The 15,476-nt window shown below is 41.6% G+C and overlaps 3 protein-coding genes across 4 annotated transcripts; 2 read left to right on the top strand and 1 right to left on the bottom strand.

Moving 5' to 3' along the window:
- Positions 1-817: 817 nt before the first annotated feature.
- LOC103997130 (GTPase ERA1, chloroplastic) lies at positions 818-6,355 on the top strand. 2 transcript variants are annotated; one of them, XM_009418274.3, is made up of 9 exons: positions 818-1,238; positions 2,173-2,318; positions 2,455-2,595; positions 2,675-2,788; positions 2,914-3,039; positions 3,205-3,303; positions 3,403-3,504; positions 5,988-6,068; positions 6,162-6,355. In XM_009418274.3, exons 1-9 carry the CDS (start codon positions 851-853, stop codon positions 6,246-6,248), a joined length of 1,284 nt encoding a protein of 427 aa, XP_009416549.2. In that variant the 5' UTR covers positions 818-850; the 3' UTR covers positions 6,249-6,355. The 2 variants fall into 2 exon arrangements, with proteins under 2 accessions (XP_009416549.2, XP_064938235.1); XM_065082163.1 differs by having other exon boundaries at positions 824-1,238; positions 5,988-6,081.
- A 1,369-nt stretch (positions 6,356-7,724) lies between these two features.
- Positions 7,725-9,567, top strand: LOC135592609 (mannan endo-1,4-beta-mannosidase 1-like). The gene is made up of 5 exons (XM_065082161.1): positions 7,725-8,073; positions 8,147-8,341; positions 8,413-8,535; positions 8,623-8,822; positions 8,898-9,567. The coding sequence occupies exons 1-5, from the start codon at positions 7,762-7,764 to the stop codon at positions 9,352-9,354; spliced, it is 1,287 nt and encodes a 428-aa protein (XP_064938233.1). The 5' UTR covers positions 7,725-7,761; the 3' UTR covers positions 9,355-9,567.
- LOC103997128 (glucose-1-phosphate adenylyltransferase large subunit 1) lies at positions 9,553-14,704 on the bottom strand. Its single transcript, XM_009418273.3, has 15 exons — positions 13,934-14,704; positions 13,552-13,674; positions 12,942-13,115; positions 12,777-12,869; positions 12,599-12,682; positions 12,455-12,510; positions 11,345-11,438; positions 11,117-11,229; positions 10,976-11,048; positions 10,807-10,887; positions 10,553-10,639; positions 10,380-10,484; positions 10,078-10,184; positions 9,950-10,010; positions 9,553-9,872 (listed from the first exon to the last, which is right to left on the bottom strand). Exons 1-15 carry the CDS (start codon positions 14,168-14,170, stop codon positions 9,771-9,773), a joined length of 1,590 nt encoding a protein of 529 aa, XP_009416548.1. The 5' UTR covers positions 14,171-14,704; the 3' UTR covers positions 9,553-9,770.
- Positions 14,705-15,476: the final 772 nt, after the last annotated feature.

Below are 15,476 nucleotides of genomic sequence, written 5' to 3'. Positions count from 1 at the left end.
GCAAGTCATAAAGGATATAATAATGCATGTTTATGTGGATGCTATTATTAAAATTCTTCTTGCTTAATTAAAGTTATCTGTTTCTACTATCTTATTTACATTTATGTTTATGCATATTATGATTGAATGTAATAATATGATTGTCTTGACAAGATAAATTACAGGAGTCATTATGGACTATAAAAACTATTACAGGATTGTCCTGCACATGAGGAAATCTCTTAAGATCTTATCGTACATATGTATAGACGCATCTCTCTCTGTCAAAGGAGAGAGGAAAAAGGATCTACTTCATACTGCAGTGCAGTGATTTTGATTAAAGATGATGCTTAGCGGATCAAACAAGCATCTTTGAGACATCAAAAGGTACGTTATAATTAAATCTATACATTTGATTGTAATCCTAACATAATAGTTATTTTCGTATTTTAATATAATATAATTACATATCTTTATGCTTACATGCTGAACATGCTTCGGCACTTCCATTTCAGCCCATTCTGAACACGAGAGGGAATGCTCGTCTGCCACTCAACATTTCAGCCCATTCCAAATGCCCAACTCAAGCAAGACCCATGGCCACCAGCCATGTCGGATGCTTCGGGTCGTCGCAAGAGCCGGCGAGGCAACTGCCGGCAGCGGTTACTCGACTTGGACGAGAACGACGGCGGCGGAAGGCGGATTGAGGAGATCAAACACCTTGAGTGATCAAGATGCTCGAGGAAGAAGGTGACACACCTTGATTAGTTACTGGATTCGGATCGGTTCTAAATGGATCCGACCCGGAAACACAGTTATCTTATCTATCTCCTCGGCTCCTCGCCGGAATCCCCCGATTTGGCCTGGGGAAATGAAGCTGGGTTTGGCGGCCCTCCGCATCTACGCGGCGCCGCCCCCGACCTCCGCGAGGGAGGGCGGCTCCCCCCTCCTTCTCCTCCTTCCTTCTTCACGCATCTTTCACTGCGAGTCCTCTTCCCTCTCTCCTTTTTCTTCGCGAAGCCCATTTCGCCCCCCAGTTGCAAGATTGGCCGCGTCTCTCGAGAACAGTCAAAGGAGTAGCATCCCTTGTGGAAGTAACGAGGATGAGGAGGAGGGAGAGCCTTATTTGACTTCCAGTAATCCTTCGGCTTCGTTGCTCTCGCTGAGCGAGAAACCGGATAGGAGCCTCGCGTTGCTCGATGAATACGAGCTCGAGGAGCTCGACCCCGACCGCTCCACTTGCCGTAACCACCGAAGCGGTCAGTTCCTCTCCTTGCGCTCTTCTTTCCGATTTCTTTTCGGTTGTATGCGGTCCCCTAGTCATGAAATTGATGCCTTTAACTATCTTGGAGCCGCAAAATTGAATCTTCATTGGTCCTGATATCGAAAATTTCTTCTTCTGGATATGTTCACATGATAATGTGGCACAATTTGGCCCTAGTTCCGTAGATGGAAACGATAGAAAAGGGTTTGGCGGGTGATGACGGAAGCGGATCATTCATTTCCACATGTATTCTGCGTTTGCTTTCCGATCGAGTGATACATCTGGGCAATACAGAAGAAAGAACTAAGTTGAACGATTGTTCTGTCGAGGTGACATAGAAAGAATACAAAGGGAGGTCATTATGTTCGGTAGAAGGATTTGTACCTTGGCAAACCCTGTCTTTTCCTGCACAAAGTATCGCCACTCTGCATAAAAAAGTGTAGGTCATTCTGAAGTGTACTGATTCCCATATTGCACGTATGGTTTTCTTAAACTTTCGCATTCCGCAACCTTTTTCTCAGAATTTGGTGAGTGCATGCTAGTGTTGGCTATCTTAGCGTGTTATCAGACCAGAATTTTCTATTATTTGAAATTGCAGAATGGAACTTGGAGTCACATTTCAAAAGCAAGTAGTGGAACTGAAGGGTGATAAGGATTATGCCGTTTGGGTTTCGTTGTGAATTAATGATCTAAAGTGGCTAAGTCTGAAGTTCTATCAACTCGCCCTTTTGGGGTCGGAACAAGTCCTGAGTAAAAAGAGAAAGGATGAGTAGTGCATAATTTAGAGATATGGAGACTGAATTCAGGATGATTGTTCTGTTGGTGTATTCAGGGTGCATTAGTACTACTAAGAACTTTGAAATTCCTGTGTTTTGTTACATGTCATGTGGCTTTGTGATAGAAATTGATCCATGAATTTGTAACTGCAGGTTATGTAGCTGTGCTTGGCAGGCCCAATGTTGGGAAGAGTACACTCTCAAACCAGATGATAGGCCAAAAACTTTCGATTGTAACTGAGAAACCTCAAACCACGCGCCATCGAATTCTTGGTATATGCTCTGGTCCTGAATACCAGGTACTATACTTTCATTGATTGACCAATTATAATTTTGTACTTGTTAATATCAAAAATAGATGTTTGAAGCAATTAGCGCATGGAGTTCTGATGAGCTTATTTTGGTTTCTAATCTCATTAATGTGTTAGTTTGCAGATGATACTTTATGATACGCCTGGTGTAATTGAAAAGAAGATGCATATGTTGGATTCTATGATGATGAAAAATGTCAGGAGTGCAGCTATTAATGCAGACTGTGTTCTTGTAGTTGTTGATGCTTGTAAAGTACCTCACAAGGTAACTTCTATGTGAATATTTTTTTAATCTAAAAATCAACATCAAACTTTTTCGACTTGTACATTTTCTGGAATTTCAGATTGATGATGTGCTAGAAGAAGGTATTGGAACTCTCAGGGATAACCTTCCTATTCTATTGGTATTGAACAAGAAGGATTTAATTAAACCTGGAGAAATTGCAAAGAGACTCGAGGTTGCACTTCTATACTTATTCCTTTAGTTGATCGCCGTGATTTACTTTTTTCATGTTTTAAACAATTTGTATATTCTTTACATGTTTTGTCATGTTAGTTAACTTGAAAATGGCCCATTTTGCAGTGGTACCAGAAGTTTACCAATGTTGATGATGTCATACCTGTAAGTGCCAAATTTGGTCAGGGAGTGGATGATGTCAAAGACTGGATACTTTCAAAACTCCCCTTTGGTCCTGCTTATTATCCCAAGGTTGTTGCATCCTTGACTTTTCTCATTTGTTTCCTACCTTTATACTCTTACTGCACTGCTTGAATATCTTAGTTACCTTAGTTTGATTAATTATTAATTTAGTCTTCATATGACATGAAAACTTCTATTCAGAAGAAGACCCATCTCTCATCTTTTCGGTTTCAGGATATAGCTAGCGAACATCCTGAGAGATTCTTTGTTGCAGAAATTGTTAGGGAGAAAATCTTCACGCAATACAGAAATGAAGTTCCATATGCATGCCAGGTTTTTTAATTCCATGATTCTAAGATGATTGATCACAAACAAGCTTTCCTATTCTCTGGTTTAACAAAGTAATTGTTAATTCTATTTCACACTTTATAGGTCAATGTTTTGAACTACATCAGCAGGCCTACATCCAAAGACTTCATTCAAGTTGAAATTGTGGTCGAGAAGGAATCACAAAAGATCATTCTCATTGGCAAGGTATCTCACGAAACCTTGTTGATGTAAATAGTGAATCTTCTTCGTTTACTTTGCAAAGGCATTTCACTTTTTGTTCTTCCAGTTATGCTTTGACAACTTTCCGTGCATGGCCATTGGAATGTTTTTGGCATTCTTATGTCAATTCATGTTTTAGGCTTCCTGTTGCTATTGGAAAAATGATATGAGTCTAACTTCGATTACATTGTTATAAAACAAAATTGAAAGCAGAGTTGAAAGAAATGAAATTCAGATGTGTGTAAACGTCATCCTTAGTATATTTATTCATCCCATGCAGGCATTGGTCAGTAAATTTCCCAACATACAATCAAGATTTGTTGTTCTATGAGCATGATCATGAAGAATGATAAAGACGTTCCAACACCAACAAAATCAAATGAAAAATTGAAAGAAAATAGATAGTAAAATGGACTATAAGAGAAGAAAGAAAAAGATAGCAATCCAACTCTTGATTGGGCCCTCCACCAAATCAAGGGATGCCACATCACCCCAGGAATCATTCCCTGGGATGTGTTCCCGGATCGCAGGATGCAACGGTGAAATCTGTGGCACTAAATTGGGTCAAAAGGTAAAATCATTAAAAGAAAGTTTAGGATAAAATTCAATCTGATCCAAATCATGCATGTTTGGATAGTTAGATCCAACCATCCTTTCTACCAAAGTACTTAGTGGATTTTAAGAGGGATGTCCTTACTTTCAATGTGGGATTAACTGGAACTAAATGTCCTAACAAGAATCGAGGAAAAGAGTAAATTTGAGTTTTTTTCCCTTACAAGACCAACAATCCCCACAAAAAACTCAAAATTTTTAAATCCTTAAGTAAGTAAATAAATAAATAAATGTTGTTGGTTATTTATTTATTTATTTAGTTATATAAGAATTTGAAAATTTTGAGTTTTTGTGTAGAGATTGTTGGAACAATAAGAAAAAACTCGAATTTCTTGTTCTTCTGCCTCTTTGAGGACTTTAGTCCACCGTGTCACCGAAGAGTTTTCATCAAGTTAACCTATGTGGATGAATACAGGCTTAACAAATTCACTCTACTTTTTTTTTCTTTTTTTTAAAATTTTGTTCTTGGATTAGGTATTAACATCTTGCATGAGATTTTGTACGCAATGAGAACAGCAATTGTCCGATCACATGCATTGGATCGTGCAACAAAATCGGGAATCCAATGCAAGATGTCATACCTAGTCCAAGGATAAATTGGTAAAAGAAAATAAAATAAAGTTAATTTGGTTAAGCCGGCATCCATCGACATTTGACTCAATCCAACCCACATGCAAGGGATGGATGTAGATCCAATTAACCCTTCTATTTAGGCTCCTGGTTGGCTAAAAGGAGGGATGGATCATGGATGAGGAGAGGGAGTGAATTCTCCCCTGGTGGTGTGGGACTAAGCTCTTACGGAAGGAGGGAAAATTTTGAGTTTTTCCTCTGCCAGTTCCAACAAGTGGAAATTTTGGGGTTTTCCTTTATGTTCTAACAGTCACATCTTCATAGGATGCAAGTGTTGTTTCAAATGATTTTCCAACTCAAAATGTAAAATGCTTATTCTTTCTTATCAAGGGACATTTGTTAATAGACTTACGCATGAAAATTGTTGGTAATCATCAGGGCATGAATGAATGTAGAACTCCTACTAGTTAGGCCACTAATTGCAAGTATCTCTATCCTGGGTCAATCGAGCCAATACAATGACAATCTTCACTCTTTTTTAATCTTCTGCTGACATCATGCTGCAACTCGCCTGCATGAAGCCAAAATCACTAATAATCGTATACGACAATGGAATAGCTCCCAGGCCTTCTACACATCAACCGTCACACTATGGAAGTTGGCCATGTCCAAAATTGTCATCTTTAACTGCAAGGAGGGGATGCCAAAGGGAGGGCTAGTGACCGATGTGAAGGTAGTCATACTGGTAGGTGCGGTCGAGTCACTGCCTTTTCAAGGAGAGCTCGTGCTTATGCTTGTTGGATATTTTAATTTGGCACTGCATTACACCCAGAAGGAAGCAAGCTACGTATGAGCTAAGCTTGGATATTGAAGTCTTCTTTCATTTTTTTTGATCGGGAAGCATGGTTGAGGACTTCCAAACATGTCATGAGCTAAACCCTCATTGACAAATAACCAATGTACCGACTAAAACTGAATGCTTTTTCTGAACTTCCACAGATGCATGATCTTAACTTTCTGGCAATTATTCGTGCTAATTTTGCTTTTTCACCACCGAACAACTTGACTCATAAAGGAGAAGTGTTAATGAAACTCAAGAACACAAAGTATGGGAAAAGCTTAAGCTTCCGAAATATTTATCTTTGAAGATTGTATAGTTCACATACACCCTAAAAGTTGTTGCTTGTAGTTATTTGTTTCTCATACCTATATTAACAAGGTATTCTACGATATTTTCGTATCATTTCATATCGAAATCTTATACATACTTCTCCATTCGAATGCAGGGTGGGAAGGCGCTGAAGGTGCTAGCAACAGCTGCAAGGCTCGACATCGAAGACTTTCTGCAAAAGAAAGTCTTTCTTGAGGTCCTGTGCAGAGGCATATGTTCTGCCTTCTGAACTCTTTCTAGCATTTTATGCTGCCATCCTTCTCTCACTGTTGTGTCATGGATTGGGCAGGTGGAAGTGAAGGTGAAAGAAAACTGGCGACAGGATGAAGGTCTTCTCAGATACTATGGCTACGGTGGTCAGATACGAGCCTTGTAGAAGTGTCAACTGTAACTCATCTGTTATGTCTAATCTTTGCGTGGAACATATTATTTGCAACAAAATGGCTCATATCACATATCAAATATTTTTATTCCATTTAGTTATACTGGCCTCAAATTGTTCATATTTACATCAATCATCAGATAATTATGTTAAGTCGAAAAAAAATGTGAACGCATGAACTCTGGAGATCAGCACACAAAAAATTGAACAGATCCGATGGCCGATCCTCTCTTAGACTAAATATTTTTTTTATGGTATATCTCTTGTAATGTAAAATGATATAATCCATATATGTCATTACATTTAACATTCTCTCCACAAAGATCCATCTTTACATTTAACCCCCCCTCCCATCACCTCTGCTCTGCTGCGTAACTCCGCCGCACCGATGTGCATGTGGAAGCCGCACTGCTTCGCCTGACCAAAGAAGTTCATCACGCATTCCCATGTCATCTCGTCACATCACCCATTCCCATTTCCTTCCTTTCCATCGAAAGCCGCAGATGCTGGCACGAGCAACGAGCCTCTCTACCTCCTACGAACTCGCACCACAAACCCTAACCAGAAGAGGTCATACGACTCTCTGAACGCCCACCCAAAGCTTATCTCCTATCTGCACAGATGTTGAACGAAGAACATGCCCTGCATTTGTTCGCGTCCACCGTTCTTCCTCGAAGAAGAAGAAGATGATGGTGGTGGTGGTCTACATCTGGTTTCCCATCAGTCCCTGTGCTTACCCATCACCCTTCGCCAATGTCGTATCTTGTTCTTCGCCCAATGTGATAAGTTGACAGAACCCGGGGTTCGACGTAGAGAGACGGACGGATAAAAAGATGGATAGATTCGAGCACGCGGACGCGACTCTGCATGGGGGAGCGGTGGACACATCACGTGCAATGGCGGTAGCCCTGCCACCGATCCTAATCGCGTTGGCGCCAAATCTCAAAGCAGCTTTGCACCCTTTTCCTCTAGTGATGGGTGTCTGATTCATACTGTTCCCGAGCTTCTCCTCTAGCTAAACCAATCTCCCGAGCGAGCTTGTCTTGGTGTCTGTCAAGTAACGTTCCCAGTGATCCAACTAAGGTCCTACTTGGGCATGGGATTGCATCGAGCTGACCCAGTAAACCTCGAAACATAACCAACTAAGGTCCTACTTGGGCATGGGATTGGTGTCTGTCAAGTAACCATCCCAAGCCACAGCAAACATCGCGGTGATCCAACCACTTGCCAGAAACATATGATCTCTGCTGAATACAGAACATTCTTAACTGTGCAAATTACCATAGCGGTCGAGTGATAGGTCACATGCAGAGCCTGACAACCTCGAACATCTACGATGGAGGATGCCTGATCCTTGGTAGTGCTCAGGTTATCCCTTAGGTTCTCTGCACCAGACACCGAGGACAGAGAGGAAGAAGGCAGCAGCTGCTGCTATTTATACCCTCCCACCGAGGCCTCCTCTTCCTGCATCGCCATCTACGGGAGAGGAAGAAGCCGCAGGAGGAGGATGAAGCTTTTAGTTGTCGTTTTGGTCCTGCTGTTTGGCGCACATCATGGTGTTGAGGCTGTAGGAGGAGAGTTCATTGGGATAAGTGGGCTGCACTTTGTTCTCAATGGCAATCCATTCTTTGCCAATGGCTTCAATGCCTACTGGATGATGACCCTGGCCTCAGATCCTTCTCAGAGAGACAAGGTCTCATCTGCACTGAGTGACGCCTCCAGCCATGAACTCTCTGTGGCCAGGACATGGGCTTTCAGTGATGGAGGGAGCAATGCCTTGCAGTACTCCCCAGGCTCCTACAATGAACAGACCTTTCAGGTCTCCCCTTGTCTCTGTGCATCCTTGAAAGATCTGTTTTGTTATCTTACGCCATCGCTTTCTCTTGGTCAAGGGGTTGGATTTTGTGGTGTCTGAGGCCGGCAAGTATGGGATCAGGCTCATACTGAGCTTGGTCAACAGCTATGACAACTATGGAGGCAGGAAGCAGTATGTCCAATGGGCAAGGGATCAGGGGCACGAAATTGGATCTGAAGATGAGTTCTTCACCGACCCTGTTGTCAAAGGTTACTTCAAAGATCATGTCAAGGTAATACGAATGATTAATCCATTCGTGTGAGCATGGCAAGCTAACAACTGTTGCTTCTTCCATTTCTGTAGACTGTGCTCACAAGAGTCAACAACATAACTGGAGTTGCCTACAAGGATGATCCAACAGTCTTTGCATGGGAACTCATGAATGAGCCCAGATGCCCCTCGGATCTGTCGGGGAAGAGCATACAGGTTAATTGGAACAAACTGCAACCTCGTGGGGCTTCTTCTTTGTCACCAGCATAAAAGGAGCTCTTCCTTCCTTTGATTGTTATCCAGGATTGGATCACGGAGATGGCTGCCTACTTGAAATCCATTGACAGCAACCATTTGCTGGAAGCCGGTTTAGAGGGGTTCTACGGCGAATCATCTCCACAGAAGCAAGCCAATCCAAGCTTCCAAGTCGGAACTGATTTCATCGCCAACAACCAGATTCCTGGAATCGATTTCGCCACCCTTCATTCCTACCCCGATCAATGGTATGGTGTCCTCATCAGATGCGACGCGGTTCATCCGTTTTTTATGCCCTGATCCGGCTTTGAATCCATGAACAGGTTACCCAACTCGGACGATCAATCGCAGCTCGCGTTCCTCAACAACTGGCTCGACGTCCACATCGAGGACGCGCGCGATGTGCTGCGGAAGCCATTGCTGGTGACGGAGTTCGGGAAGTCATCCAAGGATCCCGGCTTCAGCAGCGAGCAGAGGGACGCCATGTTCGGAGCTGTGTACTCCAAGATCTACTCGTCGGCCAGCAGCGGCGGTGCCACCGCAGGTAGCTGCTTCTGGCAGCTGATGGCCCAAGGCATGGATTCGTACAGAGACGGGTATGAAGTGGTTCTCAGCGAAGCACCATCGACGACCAGAATCATCACCGTCCAGTCTCGGCAGCTTCGCTACCTGGGGAGGTTGCGTGCCGGAGAGCGAAACATTGCCAAGCTCAAGAAGGCAAAGGCCATGAGAGAGAAACAACTGAAGGCTCCCCACAAGGGAAAGGGTGCAGGAAACTGAGCATGCGGTAGGATTCCATATACGTCAACAGGTGAGATCGTGACTCTCCTTGTGGTGGATGATCTTTGTCATCCAGGAGAATTGGAAGATACGACGATGTTCTATCTCCATCATGCATCGCTTCTAGTAAACGTTGTACTGATCTGCCTAAGATACAAGTGCAAATCTCATGATCTGACAAGTTAATTCTTAATGAGATGAAGTAATTATGAAGGGCAGATTCATATTAATACTACAAAGCAAAGGGTCTATTTACAGAACAGAGCAGGTTGCTGATGAAGTTATTATTGGGCACATACAAAGCTACCAAATCAAATAGAAACTCGTAATTCACAGACAAGGATGAAGCTGCACTACTGCAGCTTATTCTTTGTAAGGCATGCATCTTCTTCTTCTTCCTTGCTGAATCCTTCGTATCATATTACTGTTCCATCTTTGATGGTAGCATTCTTCAGAATCACCACGATCCCCGATCGTACGTAGAAGCCCTCACTTGCCCTATCAGCTTCTTGGACTCCCTGTTACAATGGTGAATCTTATGCTGGTTAGCATCGACAGAATCTTTCAGGAGACGAGGTCAAGTAAGAGTGCTTACATCCTTGTTTGCTATGACCACATTCTTTCCTATTCTCGCGTTCATGTCGATGACACAATTCCTGGAGATCAGCAAACGAGAGTCAGCATTTTCCAGTGTTCGTCGTAAAAATGTTTCAAAGGTCTCACCTGATCTTGGTTTTTTGTCCTACACCAATTGGGACCTTGTCATCGGCCAGATGAGAAGAAATTTCCGCTTCGGTTTCATAGATATCAGCACCCATCATCATCGTATCCTGTGGTGCCGATGTGAAATAAATACATGTCTATGATCATATCAGGCAGAAATTGTGATGAAACAAGCTTTCCTTTCAATTGAAGCAGTAATCTTGATGTACATTACAACATTCGAATCACATTATCCGTATCAAGAACATTTTAGCTAATCCATACGAAGGTATTTCAACAAGTTCGGTAAAGCGAAAGCAAACCTTGAGCTCGACACCAAAATCTAGACGTGAACGCACTCCAACTATAGAACGCTCCACGCTACATTCACGCAGGAAGCACCCATGCGAGATGATTGCATCCATAACCTGTGCATATGACTTCTTGGTTAAACATGCCATAAGATGCAGTAAAATGGTCGTTCGTGACAGCATACCCTGCACTTTTCGATCTTTGTTGGGGGTAGAAATCGCGGTGATGTAAAGAAGGGTGTCATTGGATCATAAAACTGAAATTTCGGAGGCTGCAACAAAAGAATGGTAATATCGTTTCATCAGTGCTTGTTAAGCTAAAACTCAAGTCGTGCTGAGGTAAATGCAGATGTATTCATTGGTTCGGTATTAAGACAGGATGATGTGAAGAGTAAACAAACAACATTTAGTAAGGATTATCTGCATGGTTAGTGTCAACCTGTTCTGTCAGTGCCAAATTTGCATCAAAGAACGATCTAATTGTTCCAATGTCTTCCCAGTAATCACTGAATGCATATGCCTGCCGAGTTGTCAACATTCCTTACGCCCAACTTAAGCAAATTACATCTTACAGATCCGAGAGATCAAGTAAAAACATTCTCTGTTACCTGAACATTATGCTCTTCTACAGCAGAAGGAAGGATTTCTGATCCAAAGTCATTACATTTCGGATAATTCCACCTAGAAGAAAAGATAGAATAAGATATGGAGAATATAATGGCAGAATAACATTAGAAATAGACACCTACCTTAGAAGCTTTAAAAGAACATCTCGTTTGAATACATAGACTCCCATTGATGCAATATATGGATATTTCATAGCATCTTGATGTGACAGTCTGAGAAATGTTCCATTATCATTCTGCGGTTCAACATTTTTTTTATTACTTACTGATATGTTTTATTTGATGCCACATACATTCTCATCAATTTGATTCAAAAAAGGGAAAAAGAAAAAGAAAAGTGGCCTAATTTACCATAGCTTCCAAGTCTGCACCCTTGGGTTTCTCAAAAAACTGGATAATGCGACCTGCCTCGTCAATCTTCACCAATCCGTAATCAGATGCTCGGCTTATAGACAATAATTTACTAGATCAGTATTAAGCAAATATAGCAATTCAACATAAACAAATAATAGTGTATAAAAGTATGCAGCCACCTATTGATCTTTGATTCGGGCAAGTCAGGTTTGCGACGTACCAAGCAATACTATTATGAGAAAAATTAGAGATTTGACCACAAACTAAGCTTTGTATCATTCTGTTTAATAGAGGAAAAAATTGGAAACATTACAGAAATGTTGAACGATGTGCTTATTGAAAAATATGGCAGGAATCAAAGACTTGTATTTTCATATGCCACGAAACTAACATAATTCGCATAACAAATAGATCAAACATCTTTTGGTGCCTCATTGTGATGAGTGAAACGAGTATGCTGCATAAGCTTTGGAAAGATCAAAAATCAAATTTAGTGTCAAAAAACAGAGAGGCAATATGGAATGCACATAACAAATTGATCAAAGATGTTTCGGTGCCTCATGGTGATGATTCAAGCTTGTAAACTGTGCCAGCCTTGCAAACCAAGAATAAAACTCAATAGAGGTGAAAACATAATCAGATGGCTCATAAAACCCATGACAACAGTTGCAAAGTTGATTGATGCATTTCAATGTGATCAAGTACCACATCTGTGAACTGGTAACCCATCTGCGTATGGTATCAAGTAATTTATCGAATATATTGAAGACAAGAACAATAGATAGGGCAGTAACACAGATGATGAACAAATGATTAGCTAGAGAGGGCTTCTTGGTTTAATCTCTATTAAAATAATCCAGTAATTTAAACCATGTGTGACCTTAGGCCCATAGACCAAGTTGTATGCCATGAGGAACACAGAAAAGGACACTAGACATGGTAAGTTAACATGTCAAATATTAAATCAGCAAATGGATACTTCTAGCCATTCTACATGACAAGAGTAATAGTTGGATGACTATGATCCTTCTCAATACAAAACTACTAGGTGAAGGAGAGAAAAGCAAAATCATCATAAGGGACAGTTGATAAGGTTAAATCATTTACCTGTGACCCACAGGCACACATGATACTGTTATGTCAGCACCGGTATCAACATGTTTCTGCATATTCCATAGTACATGATCATTTAGGTAATTAGTCTCCTTTGAGCAAAGTAAAAAAGAATTCTTTGTGTGAATTCAGACATGCCTGCACGAGGTCCATATAGTCCATCCGGTAAAGCTGGTCACCAGATAAGATCAGTATGTGTTCGATGTTCTTGTTCTTATTATCCTGACAAAGGCGCAAGAACGGAGTTTAACATAATTGACAATTTTCATGCAACACAAATGAATTCATGAAATGTGATCTATGACGTTGTGCCCACCTCAAATACCCAAGTGAATTGCCTGACAGCATCTGCTGTACCCTGAAACCAGTTCATGCCGGCTTCTCCAGGTGTTTGTGTAGCTGCTAAAACCTGCTTATCAGCTTCTGATGAGTCCAACCATCATAAGAATTCGATAATTTCTGGTCAGTTTGGAAGCATTACCTCAACAAATCCATCACCAAAATTGATTCCATTCCCAAAGTTATATGTACGAGAAATGTGGCGATTCAGTGAAGCCGAATTGAATTGTGTCATTATGAAGATCTTGTTTATCCCACTATTGATGCAGTTACTCATTGGAATGTCAATCAGCCTATAACATCCACCAATTGGAACCTACAGGTTGCAAAAAACATACATTCGATTCTTAAATTGATTCTGAAAAAAAATGAAACCCTGCAAATGATAATATCCTCAATCTGATGGCTTCATCGACTACTTGCTGAAAGATCGGCATATGATTTATTATAACATACGAGTGATCAATTAGAACAATCCAGAATCCCCTTCCTCAAAGGCATCAAAGAGGCACAGTTTTCTTGAATACTTGTACTCATACACCACAACCATTGTAAAAACAAATGCAAGTTGTCGTCTATGATTTTATAGACTATCATCAGCTTCCCTTTCTCATGAAGACAAAAATTGAGGAAACATTAAACTCATATCAAAGGGTGTGAATTCGACTTGAATATCAACTCAAGTCATAAAATAAGCATCCAATTTGTAATCAGAAAACATAGTCATGAGAACATAGAAACTAAATTCTTACTGCAGGAGTGGCTCTGGTACTAGTGAGAGGAACAAGCTGAGTGCCAGCCCCTCCCCCCAGTATTATGGAAGCAACACTCTTTGGATCTGCGGTTCGCCTACCAAACATTGGTGCATGAAAAACCTGAAGTCGTGACAGAATGTTAGCAATCCGATTTATAGAATAGAAGCAGAAGTGAGTTCATGGTGCAGAAGAAACGCATCAAATCATGTAGTTAGCTGACACAGTAATCAAACTCAAAGAAGATACGAGCAGATGAAGGTCACAGCATAATATATAAGTTACTAGAGATGACTTGTGATCTTTGATCATAACAACAACCTTAGATGGTGAGAACAGCATTTGGGCACGGCGTAACAATGTCTAGCAGTGATTCACTCACCATGGTCTCCTGGTCGACATCTGAAGTGAGAACAGAGAATGCAACTCCAGTCTTACGCCCTCCAAACGAGCTCCTAGTCTTCAAACTCTTTGCCACCTTGGAATCCCACACCTTTGTAGTTTTCGGACCATTTCCTATCCCGTCTCCCCAAATCCCACTCTCCCGGCAGCCAACACTTGCTCTTTTCACCTGGCTGAAGCACGCGTTTGCCATCGATCCCACACAGCAGACATCCATTGCAGGTACGCTCACAGCTTCCCTACTGAGACGACAGACAGAGACGGTAAGAACCTAGACGACAAGAACTAAAGCACACACTGTGTTCGTCCCAAGAAGCAGAGGAGGAGAGCCTCAAGAGAAATGCAGGGGCAAGTATGCAGCGAGCTGCTACTTGGAGACGGGAAGGGCGTGTGATCAGTCACGTAAAAATTGGATCCTGTGACTCTTTTTGTTTGTTTTAGGATCTGAAGTCGGCTTCTCTCTTCCCAATTCTCGAAGACAGAAATCCCCAAAAAAGATATCGTCTCCTGAATCACGGGACTTCCAAAGCAAACCATCAAAAGCTACGTAGACTTCGTATAAGATCTACATTTATTCCTGTAATGATGTCCATTGAATCTTGCTTGTTCTCAGCCGCAGATTTCACGCAGCACTCGAAGATCCCAAAAAGGCATGACATACGTATGGCGTTCCACGACTCCCTGTCGTAGATCTTCCTGCACGCATACGAAGGCTGAAGTATACGACGAACCATTTTATGAATTTTCCCGAAAGATATCGTGATCCGTAGATCGGACGGTTGTCGTTGCTCGTTGGACGAAGGGACGAGGTGGCACGCGCAACGAGGGGAGCGGAGGAGGGTGGGGGTTCAGTGACATGGACACATCACCGGACGCACAGGTGTACGGCTCGTAGGGGCCCCCACGTGAGCGACCCAGGATCCCTGCCCCCGGGGTCTGGAGCCGTACACGTGGTCGGAGGAGAGAGGGGATGTTTCGGGACACATGCTCTCTCATCTGTCGAATGTGCATGTACGTGACCTGTCGTATGTCACGCGGTAAGCTCTAACGGACGAGCTTTAGATTTCTTTTTCTTAGCAACAACATAAATAAATCGAAGAAAAAGATAACTCTCGTCGATCTATCTAAGTGGATAATAGTCGAAGATAATTCTAATAGTCTTTCTCTTATCGACTATGCGAAGAAAAAAATTTATCACAGACGATCGAAGATTTTTTTTTTATATAATACTTTATAAAATATTTTACTTTTTTATAATTAAATATAAAAATTATTTTAATATTATAATATGGAATTAAGTCAAAAAATCTCTCTCAATCTTGGACTTCATACACTTGTGTCATGTTGGGCCTTAACGGACGGCCCATAAGCCCACGTGAATGCCGTAACTAAAGATGAGCGCAGATTGAAGAACACCAAAGAACACCTTCCTCTTGTTATAGTTCATTATGATACGTCCTATTGTTATAATTCATTGGTTTAATAGAATAATTATAGAAAAAACAATAGAGCTTTTTCTTCGT

The sequence above is a fragment of the Musa acuminata genome, chromosome BXJ1-9 (genome assembly GCF_036884655.1).
Source record: "Musa acuminata AAA Group cultivar baxijiao chromosome BXJ1-9, Cavendish_Baxijiao_AAA, whole genome shotgun sequence".
NCBI classification, from domain to species: Eukaryota; Viridiplantae; Streptophyta; class Magnoliopsida; order Zingiberales; family Musaceae; genus Musa; species Musa acuminata.
The sequence above is the reverse complement of the archived record's forward strand: the minus strand, read 5'-3'. Positions and strand labels throughout refer to the sequence as shown.